At 45.1% G+C, this 19587-nt stretch overlaps 1 protein-coding gene across 3 annotated transcripts in view; it reads right to left on the bottom strand.

Annotated features, from left to right (window-relative positions):
- Positions 1-821: 821 nt before the first annotated feature.
- ABL2 (ABL proto-oncogene 2, non-receptor tyrosine kinase) overlaps positions 822-19587 on the bottom strand; it is a 38051-nt gene continuing 19285 nt past the window's right edge. The window contains exons 7-12 of one of the 3 annotated variants that reach the window (XM_019501813.1): positions 16868-17052; positions 15758-15910; positions 14880-14969; positions 11826-11999; positions 9765-9998; positions 822-1616 (exon numbers count right to left, since the gene is read on the bottom strand). In XM_019501813.1, the coding sequence (XP_019357358.1) occupies positions 1570-1616; positions 9765-9998; positions 11826-11999; positions 14880-14969; positions 15758-15910; positions 16868-17052 (883 nt within the window). In that variant the 3' untranslated portion in view covers positions 822-1569. Of the gene's footprint in view, positions 1617-7647; positions 9999-11825; positions 12000-14879; positions 14970-15757; positions 15911-16867; positions 17053-19587 lie in introns of those variants that run through there. The other 2 variants (XM_019501812.1, XM_019501811.1) reach the window with 2 other exon arrangements.

Genomic DNA, 19587 nt, shown 5'->3' with positions numbered 1-19587 from the left:
GTGGTTCTGGGCATCCTAATTACTGTCCTGGGGATGTCTGTGGTGCTTTTCCTTCAGCCCCTCCCCTGTAAGTCATTTACAAGACTCAAGTCAAATGAAATGCTACTCAACCTTTGCACAGCCAGTCAGGAAGGACTGTCATTCAGGGATTCAGTCTTGAAGAGTAATTGATCTGCCAGCAACTTTCTAAGCCTTAATAAAGACGATTCCCTGCCTGCACAGAAGATAAAACCCCAAAGTATGGGGCAAGCTACAGGTGTGAGCTGAGGAGTATGGGTGTGGGATCACAAGGTCAGGGTGCACGAGTTGTCTGGGGGCAATTTAAGATTAAAAGCTGTTTTTAAACATGTTTTTAAACATTCTTTCCCTTAGAAGCTGTTGTCTTTACTGGTGGAAAGTCTATTAGTGATACAAAGCTGCTAGTGGTTTTAAACCCAGAACTGGTACCTAAACCTCGGCCCTGGAGACAGAAGTACTCATTTACATGGTTAGCATCATCCCATTCAGGCAACTTTTCCAGGACTCAAATTCCATCTCAAGAAAGCTCACCCTGATTGCACTTGTGATTAGCTGTTGCTGTAAGTGTACTGTTAGTGCTGCTGACTTAGGGACCTTATTTTTGATAGCTGGCTGGAGTACAAGGTAGCAGATATCCTCTCTCTGCAGCACACATAGGGCAAGGACAGTTCTTAAAGCAGCACACCATGGTTTAACTGTTTTTCATAGACAAGGATTTTTATTATGTACTACACACTTTGGCTTTTGGCCAGTCAGTATTACTACAGAGCAAGGCTGTTTGCTGTCTGGGTTACCAGCCAAAATGTCAACAGCACTGGTGGGTGGGGAGGAAGAGTGGGATGATGTGAATAAACACTTGCTCTGTGGCCAGTGGGTCAAAACTCCCTTCCAACACAGCCACTTTAGGGAAGATGAGGTAAGTCAGCACATGTCGAGAACAGGGTTCAGCTCCCTGGGTCTTGCATGTATGTGGACCTTTGATCTATTACATTTTGAACTGCCAGTGTTCTGGCTTCAGACTGAGCAGGTACATCTAACATCAAGCTATAGCGGACTTTGGCCTAGTACTGCCACCTACCCTGTCACTTACTGGTAGGGCTCCACATACCTTTTTAGTTCTGGGAAGGTAACTAGGCCAGCTCATTGCTTACTATTTGTTTTTTCTTTCTGCTAATTCATTTCCCTTCTTTGCTGCAGTCAAGGGAAACCATGCTGAAATCTAGGTAGCTTGTTTATTCCAGAGTCAAAACAGCATTAGTGCCCAGAGCAAGCCTGCCTTGCTACACCTCACTAAACAAAGGGCTGAAATGTACTAAAGAGAAGATAGTTACTCATCTCATTCCCACCACTTCAGTCTGAGGAACAGAAAGGTGACAAGGCACACTGCTCCATAAGGTACTCCACCTGTGCTGTAAGGCACCTTAGCATTACCTGCTCACTTCACCAGAAGACTAGGAAAAATAAGAAACTTATTCTCATTCCTCCTGACCTACTGTAAAAAAAAAAAAAAAAAACAAACAGGTAAAGTTCAAACAGGTATTACTTGTACCTTCAAAAAGCATGACCGCAGGTAAAAGCATCATCTTGATCACTTAAACCTGAAGAGAGGGGGGAAAAAAAAGCAGAAAACTCTAACAAGCTGGCTTTCATCTCTGTGGTGGTTAGTGCTGTTTTAAGTGAAACTGGAGGGAAAGTAGTAGATTATTCAGATTTAATTGCTCCATTTGAAAAGCACAAATGGTGTGGCTGGAAACAATTCTCAAAACAATTCTGGATCTAGGAGTTGCTCAGAGCAGAATTATTTTAGTTGAACTGCATAATTTCAGCACAGCTGAGAATCCAATGGTATGAGTCCCTGCACCTGGACTGCTGTAGCATTGAGGAATATCATTTTGCTCTTTGTGCCTAGAAGCATCTGCCATCCTGAGTGCCAACTGGACAATCCTTTTCAGTGGAGCTGGTATACAAACAGGTAAAAGAAAACAATCTTCACATGTTTTAAGCTAAATGCATGCAACTTCCTTGGTTGTGAGATAACGTTTAAATACTCCAACAAAAGCAGCATGCATTTGAGTTCATTTGCCAATAAAATATTGCAACCTTTATTTAAAACAAAATGCAAATTGGCAAAACCTTGTGAAACAACAGGCAGAGGCCCCTCCAAGAGCCTTATTTACATCAAGTTTAACACTGTTTGCAGTTCACAGTCAGACAATAGAGTGAGAGAATTAAATTAGAAAAACAACCAAAAATATATTACAGTAACAATAAAAACAAAACAACTGACAACACTGGTAGAGTGATTGGTGATTAGTGTGTTTTCAGTTTAATTCAGTATCTTTACAAACTGTGCTGAGCTGATCAGATTCTTTACCCCCTGTGTACAACATACACACACCCCCACACATACTTGGGAAGGGTGACCCTTTGGTATAGTCATTTGTAGTTTTGTAGATAGAAATAAATCAGGTGTTCCATAATCTGCAATTTGCTACCAATATGAAACAGGGTAATGGTCCTCATCTCTACTACAGATTGCAGTTCCATGCCTATCCATGCAAAACCCAGCTGCAAAATGTACTGGGAAAAAAGTGTGCTGCCTGCACTGAACAAGGGGGAGGCTTCTCGGCATGCTCTACTCATGCCCCTTGGGTATCTATTAATTCCCTGGCTATCTGTGACCAGTGCTAGAAGCAGTAGATTGCAGATCTTAAAACAAAACAAATAGCAACACCCAGTCTGGGACTTACACTTTTAGAAAAAGTTACCTGACTCACTAATGCTTGTCACAGTTTCCAGAGCCCTAGAGAAACTGAGCAGCTCCCTGGGGCAGGGAGATTCCTCAATGATGCTATGTCCTCATTTTGGGAGAGTGCTCTAAATGACTAACACAAATGGCAGGCCAAGACCTTTGCTGTCATCCAGGATCAAATCCTGAGGCCCTTACTCAGGCTTCAGTGAAAGGTCAAACAAAGCCAGGTGACTGGCATCAGGCAAAACCTGCATTCTTTTACTCAAACCTCAGTTCCTATGTAGCCTGTCTGGGAAGCAGCAATCACTTACTTGCCACATGAGTGAGCACTGACCTACCAATGATGCTGTGAAAACAAAGCAGTGACTTGGGTCTCAGTGCTTGTTGCTCTGCAGCAGGCAAAAGACGGGCAGGCACCTGTAAGGTATCTGTGCAAAGACCTGACACTGGGCTTCAGCTTCCACCACCTGCAGTGACCCAATGGGATGTGCTTTACAAAGAAGCACACATGGAAACTTTGCTAGTGAGTTCACATTGTCATCAGGATTTTACTACAGTAAGTCCCAGGTGGTTTGGGGAGGCATCCTGTCAACCTAACCAGAACGTCGAGGAACTCTCTACCCTGTAGTCCAGAGGCTGTGCCCTCCCCCTCCCTACATTCAGCTTTGGCCTGCAACTGCCACATTTGATGATATTCCAAGGACTCTGTTCTTAACCCAGCTTCATTTTCTCTTGCCCCCACACCCAAACCCCCTACTAACGATGCATTATTCAACAGGGAGATGGCTTTGATTTAAGGACACAGAGTGCAACAATTCAAAATTGCTAAGAGAGACTGGTGCCAAAACATTCCCGGTGTTTCATTGCTACAGAGGGGACAAGGGGAGCTGCCCCTGAGGGGTATCCCCCCACTGTGCAGGGGTGAGGTGAAGAGAAAGTGCTGAACTTCACGTGCTTCTTGCAAGAAGCTGCTTGGGCCACGTTGATACCAGGACCCTGTCCGATTCACACATAGTGGCAGGCCGATGCCAGAGCGAGCTGAGCAAGGAGCCAGATAGCCTGTGCAGTGAGGATGTGTGCAATCTCCCTTCCTTCCTTGCCCACAAATACCACTTCATTTTAGTGGCTGTGCCTTTCATTAAGGTCAGCAAACTCCTCTCTTCCCCATTACATTTGTAATATGGTACTGTACTCATCCTATGCAATGAAGAACGCAGAGGGGCTAATGCAGCTAGGAGCCCTAAAGGCCAAGTGAAAGTCAACCTAAACAAAAGAGGGGAGGGTTTGTAACATTTCTAGGTGGCCTCCGAGACAGAACAGGAGGAACTGACCCCTATCGCTGAAAACAGATTTCACTCCTCCCACCGTGGGTGCTCTCCTGCAGCAGAGGACAATGGGCAATCCAAGCAGCAGAGTAACAGCTCCAAAGGCATGTCTACAAAGCACAATGCAGTACCACAGAGCTACCCCAGCTGGCTCTAAAACCAGCATTAGTACTGCACATTGCCTGGCCCCACTGGCCAGGCTAAGACTGAGCACCAGGCTGATGTAGCTACTTGGTTGGCTCCTGGAGCCAGGGTATCTGCACTGTGCTGTGTACACACCAACTTGTTCAGAGCTAGCACAAGCTTCTCTACACAGCATGGCACTGCACCACAGTAGGCAGAGGTGGCAGCAATTCTGCACCCCTCACAGCAGCTTCCCCATCTTTACCAAACAGATCAGTTGGAGCCTCAAAAAAAATCAACAATAGCTTAACTGAGTCATCCAATAGTGGCAGGTACAAAAATGCAGACACATGATACAGGTTGAATGGACCAGCTCCCCTTCCCTCCCCAACCCTTTAATTCAAAAAGGAAGCATAAGACATCAAGACCTGCAGGAAAATAAGAGTGTAAAATTAAGAAGCCCATGAACTCCATTGTTGCATCTTCTCCCCACCCCACACTCTTTGCGTACTTGATCTATTGCAGCACATGCAATAGGGAAGTAAAAGGCCACTGATTTATCAGCAAGACTGCAATCTGAGGCCCTGAGTTACTGTCTAGAATGGATTAGAAATACTCTGTGCACCCACCCTAGAGTTCGACTTGTGTGGCAGAAACAGGGCGTGTGGTATGAGGGAGGAGCTAGAAATGAATATTTTTTTAAAACAAGTGCTATGGTGGATAAGGATGGACTGACAGGGGAGTTGAGCATCAGAAGTGCCTGGAATGTCCGAGTCTGTCCTTCCCCGTTTTTACCGCAGGACTTTGAGACGGGCTGGAATCCGGAAGGACATTTGTTAAGCTCCAGCATCTGCACACTTGATAGAAAATGTTACCAATAAAAAAAAAGTTTTCAGAACTTGACAATAAGGGCCTTCTCCCTCAAAACCGCCCTGTTTCAGCCCATCTCCTGCAATGACAGTTCCCCTAGCTCCCCAAGGCAGAAAAAGCCTGAATTTCTACAGTTAAAAACTATACTTTTAAGGATGAAAAAGATAGGACAAGGCAATACAGAGGGACCCTTTCACAGGTCATCCTTTCACAGCAGATTTGTTCAGGGTAATGCACAGTTATGATCAAGGTAACTGAAAGACACAAAGGGCGCCTATACAGATGCATTGAGGCTGCTCTGACGCGCTATAATTACAGCATGTCAGGGCAGACTTGATTAATCCAGTCTGCTGGAGTGTGGTAATTACCACGCTCCAGCAGACTCCAGCACTGCGTGCATCAGTGTCCCTGTGCTAAAAATGGTGGCAGGGGTGTTTTAACTAAAGCACCCCCACCACCATTTTTCAGCATGGGGACACTGATACACATGACAGTCAGGGGGCTTTAAGGTGCACCCTCTACCCCCTGCAGCACATGTATAAAAAGACAAAATAGAAAAATTGTTGAAAGGTTCAGGAGATAACAGTGGCAAAATCCAACACCTGCTCTTGGTACCCTGGGCTCTGGCTGAGCACAAACTACCATGTGCAAGGAATGCTGAGGCAGCACCCCCTAAACTGCCCTCACTTGGTGCTAAGGCTTGAAGCACAGGGGTCTGCATTGGAAGGAAGCAGTTGAATAGCCAACCTATCACAGAAACAGGCATCAGATCCTGTCATGTGGTCCAAGTGCCAGGCAGACAGACTAAACATGCTGCACTTCCGCTGTCCCCATTTCAACACTACCAGCTTGAAAAGACCAAAACTGACTACCAACTTTGATTTTCCCATCAGTGATGCTATTTGGCCTTTTTTTTGCATTTCATTTATCACAGACCACAAAGCTCAACTGGTCTGTTATATTCAGAAACGCACACGCATTACTCCATTGCTACACTTGCTCACATGTAGCAATGAAACTTGATTTATCATAAAATAAGGAGATTTTGATTTGCAGACACTGGCAGAAGGCTTCATTATCCTGTGACAAATTTCATGAAGGCATGAACAAAACTGTTTGCAAGACCTTAATAATAATAATACCCCCTCAAACCTGGGGCCTGAAGTTGGCTGACAGCAACCCTCTAAGCACAGCTGACACTCCTCCTTTGAACCACAGGTCTCAAAACAGGACAACAGGGCAGGGTAGCCTGGGGGTGAGCCACTTGCCAATGTTATACTGACGCAATGGAAGAGTGGTCTGGGCAGTTTCTGGGTTACCACTAAGGCCATTGTAGTGTAAGGGTGACAGTGAATCAAAAGTGGCTCAAGGCTCAAAAAGGGACAGGACAAATTCTCAAGAACCTCTTACTTGAGTTTTTTACTCTTACTGACTCACTGCCAGGCCTCAACTTCACACTTCACCCCCAGACCAACATCAATGACTTTACTTAAAAGCAGTTTGATAACATTAAAAAATTAAGATTTTAGCTAAAATATAAGATTTAAGGTGCAGAGCAAGTCAGACCTTTAAACAACCTCACCAGCTCTCCAGCAAAGAATGGAACATAAGCAAAAACATTCATTAGTGAGCATGTACTTGGAAACACACACCATGCCCACTGCTTCCCTCTCCTGAAACCATGCAAGGTACTACAGCTTTTCCCTATGTGCCTGCAGCAAACAGCAAGGAAAACTGTTTCCAATTCTGATTCCAATTCTGCAGATTGTCAATATGCAAGAGAGCGCAAAATCCTCAATGATGCTACATATCTGAGCCACACTGGTTTTCTTCAAGCCTCAGATACAGAGGAGTATATTGATATACTAATATATGGACATTCCTGCTGGAGGCAAAAGGAAGATCCATGTATGCTCCACATCAGTAAATGCTATCTGCTTTCTATGTTCCAGCATCACCACCACCGCCTTGCACTCCTTTCATATCTGTGCAGCCTGATGCCCTGAAGAGGTAGAGTCCTGCAAGTCAGAACAGGTGGGCAACTTTCAAAAAGCCACCAGCAGTTAATGTTATGTGAGATCAAGGGACAGATACTTAGACGACTGTTAGCAAAACCTGCAGCAGAAGGAAGACAGTGGGACAGTAAAGTTGTATGTTCTGGTTCCCAAGAGGACTGTATTAGTGTCAGCACTTTTAATACTAAAAAGGAATGTAGAGAACAGTGAGAAAGTGCACTGACAGGAGGCAGTGCCTTGCCAAGTATGGATCTCAAAGTGACCAAAAAGAGGAGAGGGAGCCAACACTGTACCAAAGTTACAACAATCTACAGTTTATCAGAAGACATTGGCAAATTGTGCATGAATCTCAAACTACTTGCAAGTGACCAGTAGGCAACATCCATGTTAGGCTACCTGAAGCAGGAGTAGCCAACCAACCCAAGTGGAGGTTGTATGGTGGGGTAGGGGCATAATCCAGTGGCAAGTCTGCCCAGTATCCCTTCAGCTTCAAATTTAATGAAAATATGAATGTGTGATGTCATAGCGTGGGCAGGGAAAGGGGTTCGTTTTATATATTAACTTGTTTTGTAGTTCTTACTACAGCAGCCACAGCACTGTGGAAGTACGCCATCTGGGCTAGTGCATCCACTTCCAGCAGCTCTGAATACCATCAGTGCGTTAGACCTCCTCCTCCACAATCACACGGAATCTCCCCCTTCAGAACTCTCAGCACGAGCACCCGCAGAGTCCCAGCGCCTTTCTCTTGTTATCTCAGGAGGCCAAAGCAAGCATTAGTGCAGAAAGGGGAGGATCTGTACATCAAGTGGCCCTGCAACCACACAGGTACTCTGGATATCGGAAGGAAAACCACCCTTACCGAAACAAGAACCCACCATCTCTTCTCCTTCCTCTCATTGGAAAGAGTAAGGAACTGCTCTCCCTTGTAGACACAAGCAGATCAGATTTTTCTGGTGAGGCAGTTTTTAAAACATTCTGCCCCTTCAGCTTCAATCTACCCCACTTCTCCCTCCCTCCCTCCAGCATCGCCTTCCTCCCTCCCCCCCATATTTTGAGATGAACCTGTAAACGAGAGAACTCAGTAATCTGAGGTACTTCACAAACTCACTCAAGTATCAGTCTTTCCTTCTGAAATCATCAGTACAGAAAAAGTTTCCCCTCCATGTATATTTTCTTCTACTAAAATTGACAGTAGCTACCTTTGAACCACATCACTGATTTCTTGGACACATGACAGTAAGTTATTAAGGACTGGGTTGGCCCCAGGCACACTAGCAGCTGTGGAGGACACCTGCAGTTCCTGCAAGCTGAGTTCCAGTTTGCTCACGGCTTCCCGGAAAGCAAATTTGTTGCGCATTTGCGGGATACAGTCGACATAGCCTGAGCAGTAATCCAACAGCTGGTGCCCAGTATCCACCAGCTGGCTGTTTGGCGTTGGCTCGGTGATGGCAGTCGAGAGGAGATCTGCACACTCCAGCAGTGCCTCCTTGCTAATTTTGTCCGCAGAGATTTTCTCAGCTGCTTGTTTGGTCTTTCTTAGTGCCACTTTGGCACCTGCCGTGCCATTGGCCATTTTTGCTGGGGAGGTGGAAGACAATGACAGAGGCACTTGAGGTGGAGGCAAAACGGGCCTCCCAGTTTTTCCACCAACAGGCGCCACCGCTGCCTTTTTACCACCTTCGCTCATTTCCAGTCCATGCTGAGCTCCTGTGGTATTATTCTGCTCTTCTGCAGTGTCTGAGCCAGTGGGTAGCTGCTGTAGGAGCCTCGTAACTGGTGGAGGAGGTGGGGCACACTTTGGTTTTACCCGTCTGGGCCGGTCCCTGTCGCCGGAAGATGTAACCTGATGCTCAGATAAGAGCTTAAATTTATTACCCTGAGAGTCTGTGCCAATGAGCTGCACGTCTGCTGGAGTATGTTTTAGAGTGGGTGAGATTAGGACTGGCACTTTGTGGTTATGAGTGGTTGGAAGTATTGCTGCAGCCTTTGCTGGAGAGGACCATCCTAGTCTCTCTCCATCCTCTACTGTCCCTTGCCTTGTACCACTGTTTTTTTCTTTGTTTTTAGGGGCTGCTGTTACTACTCCTGGACCATCCTTCTCTGTGGCAGCTGACTCCCCCACAGAGGGTCTGAAAGGAAGAGCTGTGGCACCTCTTGGCAAGAACTTGGCTTTTGGTCTCTCTCTGGTCACAGCAGGGCCTTCTTCAAACCTTTTGGGAAGCAGGTCATTGGACCTACCTGTGCTGTCATCTGGCTGAGAGGATGTGGAAACTGTCCTTTCCAGTTGTATTTTTGACCTCTGGGAATTTCTGGGAAGGGTCATTGCCATTCTATCCTGCTCTGGAAGCCCTGAGGACATGGAAGATGTAGAGTTTGACCTTGGAAAAGGCTTTGAAGCTTCTTCATTGCCAGTGGGTTTCCCTGCTCGTAAACCCAGTGTTTTTTTAATCAAGCGTGGTGTAAAGAAACCTGTGATGCCTGACCACCCGCCACCAGCGCTTGCGCCCCCACCACTGCCAGTACCACCATCATCGCTGCAGAAGTTCCTCTGTGCAAAGCCTCCACCATAGCACTTGGGTGGGGCCAGGTTTGAATCTTGCTGGGTGGGAGGAAAAGAGAACCCATCAACATGTTGCAAGGAAGCAACAGATGAAAAATTACCCGTTAGCTCATATTTCTTGTGGGGCTGATTTTCCATCTCGCGGAAGGAACTGCTGCGCTTTGGAGGTGTGGGAGCATTCCTCTTCTTCATGAAAGAGCTGAAAAAGCCACCTTTCCTGTCCCTTGTAAAGGTGGTCTCTTTGGCATCTTCCAAGAGGCTGCTGGGTGACTTGTCCCTCTGCTTGCGAGGCAGGGCTGGAGACCCACTTGTGGGCTGTGCACTTCTGATAAATCCTGAAGAAAGGAAACAAATAGGAATCAAGAGCTGATTAAAAACTCCAGCTTGCCCTCCTCCTGTTTTGGGTCAAATGAGTCACCAGATACGCAGTTAGGAAGGAATTTTTCCACAGGTAGGCTCATAAGAACTGCAGGGTTTTTTTGCCTTCCTCTATAAACATAGGACATGGTCTTCTTCCTAGAATTACCTGAGCAAATGAATCAATAACTCATCTGCCGCAGCAGTGGCAGGCTTTGTCTCCCTTGCTTTTTGCCTGAGGCATAATGTAGAAAAGGACTGTCAAACCGATGGGCCCACAGGCCCCTGCAGCTGCCTCTCTCACTGCTGCATGGTGAGGAAAAGGCCAAGGAGGGGACTGTATCGCCAATGCAGCAAGAGAGGGAAGGGAACTGTGTGCCACCTGTGCAGCCTATGCAGCTGTGGCTAGGAGGGAGAACCTGAAGGGCAGCAGGGGGAAAGGGAAATCCCAGAGGCCACATGGTTGCCACCTACACTGAATTTGGACACCCCTGTTGTAGGGTGTCCAAGCTTTAGTCTTCATAAAATGTTCTGTGGTGAGATGCGTGGCCATTGGCCTGTTGATGCAAACAATTGGACATAAGCTTAGGCCCTTTCCAGTACTGTGCTCCTAAACCTGGGGTTTGAAAGACAGCATATTTCTGGGCAGATGCAGTATCCTTTGAAAAATAAAATTTCATACACACAAAAACCTCAGTCATGCAAGTTGGAAAACTCAACGTAAGAAAAAGTTCAGAAGACACCAAGGATCTGTTGTTCACCTCTAGTTTCTATTTCTTTTTTTCTCTCCCTGTCCTTTTCTCCTCTGCTTATGGGTCTTGTGCTTTAAACTATAAATTAAACAATCTATTTTACTGTTTGTCAGTTTTGCTTATGAAATTCTAAATCATTTTAAAAAACAATAAAAATGTTAACATTCAAGATGGCGATGAAGTTTATCAAACCAAAAAAATACAGTTTTCACAGTAAGAGATCAGGCTGGTGAAGCTGGAGTGGTAGGATCTATTAATATGTTCTAACCCTTAAACTGTTTTACACCAGTGGTCTCCAAAGTGGGGTGTGCGCACCCCAGGGGGTACACAAGACAATCCATTGGGGTGCAGGAAGAAAATATTAGAACTTCTATTTATATTTATATAAATATACATATATTGGGGGTGCATGCTCAAAAATTTTTTTACTGATAGGGGTGCACGATCAAAAAAGTTTGGAGACCACTGCTTTACACAGCCTGAAATGAATGGTTGGTCATTCAACTGAACAGTTCAATGAACTGAGAGCAGTGCAGGGAATCTTGCACAGCATCTGTTCAAAGCCCTGTTCTTGTTGCTCTTAGAAATCCCTGAGTTTCCTAAACAATAAATCAGAGCACATACTGCCAACTGATATGCCCTATTTCACACATCAAGAAAAAATGCCAGGCTGTATACCATACCCTCTCAGCTTCCCCAAGAAGAGAAGTGTTTCCTTATCCTGAGCCCTCCCCAGCACTACTCCAAAAAAAGCAAGACACAGATAAGGTTTACTATCTGCGTGCCTACTCTCAGCTGCATTACTTTTTCTTGTTCTACCTTAACTTATATGTGCAACATGTTCACGGGGTTCATTGAGTAATACCACTTTACGAGGGCTGGCTGGAGTGTGGTTGAGCCTAAAAACCATCCTGCTGAGATCAACAGGTGCACATGTTCAGTTCATATATGTAGTCACAGTACTGGCAATGTCAATAAAGAGCTACTGATAACTTACGCCAGATGAAAACCTGCCCTATAACGTATGGCCACAGTGACTCTTACTGCCCATACCTGGTGCTGAGCTGGAAGCCGAATGCTCCACAGCTTCCTGTGTTCCTTCAATATTCTCCTTGTTCTCTGTCTGTTTCTTCAAAGTTCTAGTCTTGGAGGGAAGCATGGGTAACCGGGGCAAATAAGGAACTATAGATGATGATGAGGCTGTTCTTCCAAGCTCTTCTGCCACCTCTATAAGAGGGGGTGAGGGGGAGGAGATAATAAAAGAGCATCAGGAGAACAGTGGGATCAGAGATTAGCAAAGGAAAGGAAAAGAATGAGTCTTTACTGGAGGCCCTTGTCCAATTGCAGTGGTTCTCAACCTTTTGCACCTTATGTCCCACCTACGTAAGGTCAAAAAATCCTGGTCCCACCGGTCAAGGAGGGGGCAGTAGCTGAAGTGTGCAAAAGTGAAACCAGAAGTCCTGCTGTGGTAATTCTGGTTTTGCCACCATAACTGAGTCCCACCTAGAGGACCCACTGGTTGAGAAACCCTGTTCTACTGGATCCAAGGATATAAAGCCGAGTTTGGCAACCTACAGGCTACAGAACTAGAGGCTTCTGCAGCATTTTGGTAGCAGGGAAGAGTAGCAGTGGCAGTACTGGGGGTGGGGGGAGGAAGGAGCACATTCAGAGCTAAGCTCTGTTAAAGCAGTCCCTCCTGGCTGCAAAATGTTGCTGACCCCTACTGGAGAGGATTAGTTATATTTGCTTGCATACGATATGTGCCTTTCGCCCAAAAATCAGCCTCCCAAAACTGAAGTGTGCACTTTAGGCAAGGAAGCTGTTTTCTTCACTGGAAGAGAGGCATGCCTGGAGATACTATGCATGCTATGCAACTGTCAAGATGGCTGTGATTTATGTTTGGCTCAAATATGAAGGTATGGAGTCCTGTGTTAGCCCTCTCACAGCCATACCTACTGACTGAGCACTATTAGCTTGTGCCTGAAGCAGCACATGAGTTTGTTGGTAGTATCTTAATGAGGCTTGTGATGTGAAAACAACAGTTTATTTATAGTAACTTATACAAGGTACTTACAGTAAAGTATTTAGTTTTGCCACTGCCATTTCAAGTGTCTGGGGCCTAACTGTGTGACAGAGTAAATCCTCCTGGAAACGGACGGTCTAGGAAATGACATCCCAGGAGACAGTCTGCTACACCAGGAAGTTCCTGCTGCCTCACCAGACTTATCTCATGGGATTCTGTATTCCTGGACCCTATGTTCCCAGGAGAACTTATTCTGTTATGCAGTCAGCCATGACCCTGATAAATCTTCCCCCCCCCCCCATATTCTGCTTTTCAAAAAACAAGTTGTGTGTTTTATTTGGTGTCGTCTTGCATGCAAAAATATATAGTATTTCTTAATGGTTTCAGACACTGGTTTACATCCAAGTTCAGCAACAACAAAAAATAGTGAGAACTGTAAAATAAGAAACAGCAGCCCCCCCAAAAAGCAGCTTCTATCCCATGCCAGGGGTTGAGGTGCTGCTTATGGCTCAAAAGCTGCTCAACTCTTAGTAGAATAGTCATCTTTATCGGCATAGAAATACTCCTGTAGTAGCGTGTCCCTTTAAGAGGAAAGTTGGGCTTGAGGTAGAGTACTCCCCTTTTCCAGGCTGCACCATCCCATTAACAATGAAGGCAGATTCTATTTTTCCTAGCAATACATATGTACACACAAGGGTTAGGCAAGGCCATAAAACTCCTGGGAATTTGCCGAGCTTGGGTTTGTTTGGGCAGAATGACTCTCTAATGGAATTTTAGCCAGGTGCATTTTTTATGGTAGTGAAGGGGATGGATCAACTTATTTTACATTTCAAAGGATGTTCAAAGCTTTTTAGGAGATGGAAATAGCCCTGCCCTCTGTTGTTTGATACCAGGCACATCTACACAAGACAATGCACAGAAGACTAATTTCACTGTGCATTAGCTTATGGCAAAAGCCATGCTAAAGCACTAATGTGCAGCAAAAATTAGTCTACTGAGCATTAAGCTTCACAAAAAAGTGCACGCCTTTGCTACCATGCAGTAGTGCCGGCTACTGTACGTTTATGTAGTACTGCGTAGAGGTACTAAATTTAATGTGCAGTAGCAAAGGTGCATTAATGCATGTACAGACATGCCCACTGTGTACCAAAATTTTAGATTAAATACATGTGTAATAGCTATGTGCTCAAGTTAGGTGCATCTGTTTGTTGCTGGTAATAGCACTTTCCTTCCAGAGGTTAAAACAATAATAAGCGCTGATGAAAATCCATACCATATTTACTCACATACCACACGCACCCTTTCCACCAAAATTAGCCTTTGAAAATTGGGGTATATGTTAAATAACAAAACTGATGCCCCACCTTCTCCCCCGCAGAATGGAAGCACTCCACTGAAATTCCTGCTCCACTGTGTATTTAAAACCAACTGCTCAGCAGCAGCAGTGGTATTTCTATTCAGGCAGCCGAGTGTCAGTTAACACACTGGCAGATTTTTCTCTCTTCAAAATCACAGACTTGCCCTTAAACACCAGTCTTCAACAACAGCTACAGATTCAGCTTTTGACAGGGAGTGTAAGTGATATTAAGATTAGGCTCTGTCCCTACTCTGTGCAGTCATAACTCTAGAAATATTTTTTTCCTTTGTTCTGCCTTCCCCAAATCAAGGTTCATGTCTTATTTGGGGGAGAGGGTGTGTGGTATGCAAGAAGATACAGTATTTAGTCACTCAATTTCTAAAGTTAAAAAATACAGGCCAATATTGCATACGTGTGTACTTTCCCTTCTTTCAACTCCCCTTCAAAGACTATACTTAAGTTCTGTAATAGAAATAAAAGACTTCTAATATGGACTAGATTTTATACTTAACACCTATTCCATTACCCTTTTATATCTAAACAAATTAAATACAGCTTCCATTGGACTGGAATATTTTTAATGCGTCTAATCTCACTGAAACACGAGCACAATTTTGTACATCTGAAGAGCAAGACTCTAGCAGAATAAGCCTCAATATCTTGTAGTCAGCACCATGGACATGAAATACCACATTTAAACAAGAGTAGAAAAAGCAAGGGTACTCACCTTCTGATATGCTGGAGTCATGGAACATAGTTTCAAAGGCCTGGTGGGTCTCAGCAAATGATGGTCGTTCTGGGGGATTCCACATCCAGCCTATGGCAAGGTAGAAAAGTTCTCAACGTGTGCAGCAGGAATTACAGATAGTCATCTTGTTTGTTTTTTTTTGCAGGGGAAATAGTATGAGGATTTGAGTACGTTTTTGCTAAGACCACTTATTCCACAGCCAGCATGTCAAAAAAAAAAAAAAAATCACACAGTTGCTGGAATCCCAGCTTATTTCAGCAGGAATCACAGACAGATTTAGCAAGGCTGTAGTGGTGATGGATCAAGAAACCATCTTTCAACCATGACAAAGCATTACCACGTTGCCAACACTAATTCCTTCTCACCTCTTTTTTTTTTTTTAAATTAAAAAGTAACATTTCCTTATTTGCCATCTCAGCCATGAAGATTAAACTCTTCTTTAACCATAGAGCAGGCAGATGTAACAAAATAGACCAGGCTTCCAGATTACAGTTGCCCAAGGTGTTTCTGCCACTGAACTATGGGACTATTCTAAGCGTTATAGTACCATTCAGGCCATGGCCTCTGCTGGTGGGACCGAAGGGTGTCATTTAACAGTCCTAATTGTGATGGGGATTTTCAGAATTGAATGCTTAGTTTCAAGCCAGTGTCTAGTGCACATCACACTTTTTACACAGGTCACTAGACACCCTTCAGACAGTGAAAGTATTTTCAATTACCAACATCAGTTAAACATGACAGGGCAGATCAGAAACAAAAGGTTCTACAGTTAATTATGGATTCTCATCACTATCCTAGATTCTTACATTTCCTTCCCAAAATGAAACGGAGGAGGAAAAAAAAGAGAAAAGACTCACATGCTCTCATCAGTTCATAAACCTTTGGGGGACATCCTTCTGGTTGTTCCATCCTATATCCTTTCTCCAGCAGATCATATACCTGTGAGAGGTCAATACCTGGGTATGGTGACATCCCATAGGTGGCAATTTCCCACAGCAGCACCCCAAAGGCTGCAAAGAAGAACAAAAAAAAAATCAGTTTTCATCTATCCCTTCTTTTCTTCCATGGGTTGAGTCCTACCATAGTTCTGAATATAGCCTGAGGTAGTCTCTTCTGCAGATATTCATGTCAGCCTCCAGGGGATGAGACAGAAGACACACAGGAGTACATGTAGAATATTACAAAATGGGTGGGGGCTGTAGGAGCAGGAACTGGCACTACAGGGTGCCTACACCCCCTGCTTTGAGCCTCTAGGCTCCCACTGGGGCAGGCAGACTATGCCAGGGAAGCTGCAGTCAGGGACTTTATAAGTCCCCAAAGCAGGTAGGAATTCTCATCCCCTGCACCTCCCTGCTCAAAGGCATGTCCCCTACCCCCTACCGCTGTTATCCAACTGTCCTTGGGGTGAAGGAAGTTCCAGAGCCACTTCAACCAAGCAGTGTAGAGGCTGGGCTCAGTACCATGGGCAGATGGGTTTCCTCTCCCTGGGCCTGCTCTCTGGGAATATACAGGGAGAGGGAATCCACCCACCTGTTGCCACCACTGTCTCCGACTGATCCTAGCCCCTGCCCAGACCAGCTGGGAGCAGGACAAGAGCTCCTTTGCCCTTGGGACAGGAAGAACACAACAGCAGCAACTCTAGCAATAGCAGACAGGTGGGCAAAGGGGGTAAGGGCGAATGTGACAGGACACGCCTCTGTGCCGGACAGAGGGGGTGGGGAATTTTTATCTTCTTTAGGGATTTAAAGTACCTGGCTACTGACGCCGTCATATGGTCAGAAAGGGAGCTGTGGCCATGCCACCACCTCCTCCAGATCCGCCCATGAATATACATGCTAAGAAAAGTCAGAGTGTTGTGATGGGTGACCTGGTCTGATATCAGCACACATCCTCTTCCTCAAACTCCCTTTATCAGGTGTCATAAGGGCTCTGGGCTACCACAGATGAGGACTCTGAACACATCTTACCCCAAACATCTGATTTAATTGAGAAGGTGTTGTAAGCCAGGCTTTCAGGAGCTGTCCATTTGATAGGAAACTTAGCTCCAGCATGAGCTGTGTAGGTATCTCCAGTCATCAGTCGACTCAAGCCAAAATCAGCCACCTTCACCACATGATTTTCTCCTACTAAGCAGTTCCGAGCTGCTAGGTCCCTGTGTGAGAAGAAATGCACAGTTAGAGTTGCTTTCTCAAGAACTACCTGAAATTTTTATCTCAGTGCATGCACTGTTTATGCCTTGAATTAGATTCTCCTTCCACCCAAACTACTGAGCCACAACAAGTGTCCATAGCTAGAGCACTACATTTCCCATTTGGTTCAGCTCATGCTATTAATAATACCATATGGTACCTAGAAGTGTTTGTAATACAAACTATAGTCAAAGACCCGACGATAAATTTTATTACGGGATGAAAAGAATTAACAAAATAGAAAGAGTAGAAAAAAAAAAAAGAGCAATTCTGTTGCAAAGAACTCAGAAAACCCACAATAGGTCCGAATGTTTTTGACACCTGGAGAAATGTAGGCAGCAGAGTCCCCCAAGGCTCTGTCCTGGGACCAGTACTATTCAATATTTTCATTAATGACTTGGACAAGGGAGTAGTAAGCACCCTGTCCAAGTTTGCTGACAACAAAACTATGGGGGGAGGGGGGAAGGTAAACATGCTAGAGGGCAAGGAGCAAATCCAAGTGGATTTGGACAGGCTCGGGAGGTGGGCAGAACAGAATAGGTTGCAGTTTAACAAAGGGTAAATGGCATGCGTTGCATCTGGGGAGGAAGAATCATCAGCACTCCTACAGTCTGGGAGGGACCATTCTAAGCAACCCAACTGCAAGAAGGGACCTTGGAGTCATAACCGACTCCAAAATGAACATGAGTCACCAGTGTGATGAGGTAATACGTAAAGCTAACTGCACTCTTTCTTGCATAAGTAGGTGCATCACAAACAGGTCTAGGGAGGTGATACTTCCCCTCTATGCAGCATTGGTCAGGCTGCAGCTGGAGTACTACATCCAGTTTTGGTCACTACACTTCAGAAGGGATGTGGATAACCTGGAAAGGATTCAGAGGAGGGCCACCTGTCTAGTTAAAGGCCTAGAGAAAAAACCCTATGTGGACCGATTGGGAGACCTGAACCTCTTTAGCCTCCACAAGAGGAGGCTGAGAGGTGGTAATCTTGCAGCCACCTACAAACTCATTGTGGGGGGGTCAGCAGAAAGTGAGGGATACGATGTTTACCAGGGTGACAGTCAGGGATAACTAGAAACAATGGACACAAGTTAAAAGACAGCAAATTCAGGCTGGACATCAGGAAAAAGTTCTTTATATAGTGAGGGTTGCCAAAATATGGACTAGGCTTCCAAGGGAGGCGGTGTTGTCCCCTTCCTTGGAAATATTCAAAAGAAGATTGGACAGACACCTGGCTCGGGTAATTTGACCCCAACACTCTTTCCTGCCCAGGGCAGGGGGTTGGACTCGATGATCTAATAGGTCCCTTCCAACCCCAATAACTATGAAACTATGAATCCCATTTGAAATTTGAGTTTATCTTGTGAATCAAGTACAGGTGTTTGCTCACCTACCAATCTTAATACTGAGTGACACCTTGCAGAACACTTAAGGATGTCATGACACCTGAGGGTGCTGCAGCACCCTGATTGAGAATTACTTGCCTAATGTATGTTCACTTCTTACCCTGAGAAGGACCCAAGATTTGATGTCCTTTCAGCATCAATAATCACTAAATCAGTTGCATGCACTAATTATACCCTTCCACCAGGATCTGTTGGAGCACATCTTTCACCTAAATCCAGGAGTCCTCAGCTTCAAAAAGACTATTCTGAAGAGAAATTTAGCAACTGAGGGGTCTGAAAACAAACTTGGAGGAAGCTCTTTTCTCACAGAATAGGTGCAGACAAAATAATCTCCCACTGTCAATCCATGACTTGGAGAAACCACAACTGAGATTGATGGGGCAGTTCAGAATCTAGGGCTCTTCCTTTAGCTTCCATTAAAACCATCAGTAAGAGTGTTACAATGACAATGGTTCTGAGTTTATTGGGAATATGATAAATTCAGCTCTTGACAATCCCTATGAAGAAAAACAGCCTTGTCACACCATCTTGACTAAGGGTCAGCAACCTACAGCCATACTGCTGACTGCTGGTTTTGATCCAATTGGAACCGGCAATTTCTTTACACCTTCCCTCAATATCAGGGGTGGGCAATTATTTTGGCTGGAGGGCAGCTTAATGAATTTTGGTGAGCTGCTGAGGGTGGCAGGTGCAGGTGCCCCACCCCCTGGTTGCCATCTTGGGACCAAAAGTCCCACCCCCTAACTCTTGACCTCTGCCACTGGAAGTTCCTCCCCTTGTCCCTGGAAGGGCTCCTGGGTGTGGGGGGGTTACCACCTTGGAACCAGAAGAAAAACAAATCATATACTAAGAGTCAAACATCTACTATAAACGTATTTTGATTTCAAAAAATATTTTTGTCCCAATTTATGTGTTTGCATAGTTTATGTACAGGTGATTCCATAATATGTCAAAAATAGTCTTTCTTTTGTATATCGTGTGGGTGATGGTGGCGTGGGGGAGTGTGTGGGATGCAGTTCTGGGGGGTGAGTGCATGTATATGGTGGGGTATGTGTGTGGGTGGGGGTGTGGCAGTGTGTGTGTGTGGGGGGGG

Source organism: Gavialis gangeticus, unplaced genomic scaffold, assembly GCF_001723915.1.
Source record: "Gavialis gangeticus isolate Ggan-Ray unplaced genomic scaffold, GavGan_comp1, whole genome shotgun sequence".
In the NCBI taxonomy this organism is placed as follows: domain Eukaryota; kingdom Metazoa; phylum Chordata; order Crocodylia; family Gavialidae; genus Gavialis; species Gavialis gangeticus.
This window is presented reverse-complemented; position numbering and strand designations above follow the sequence as displayed.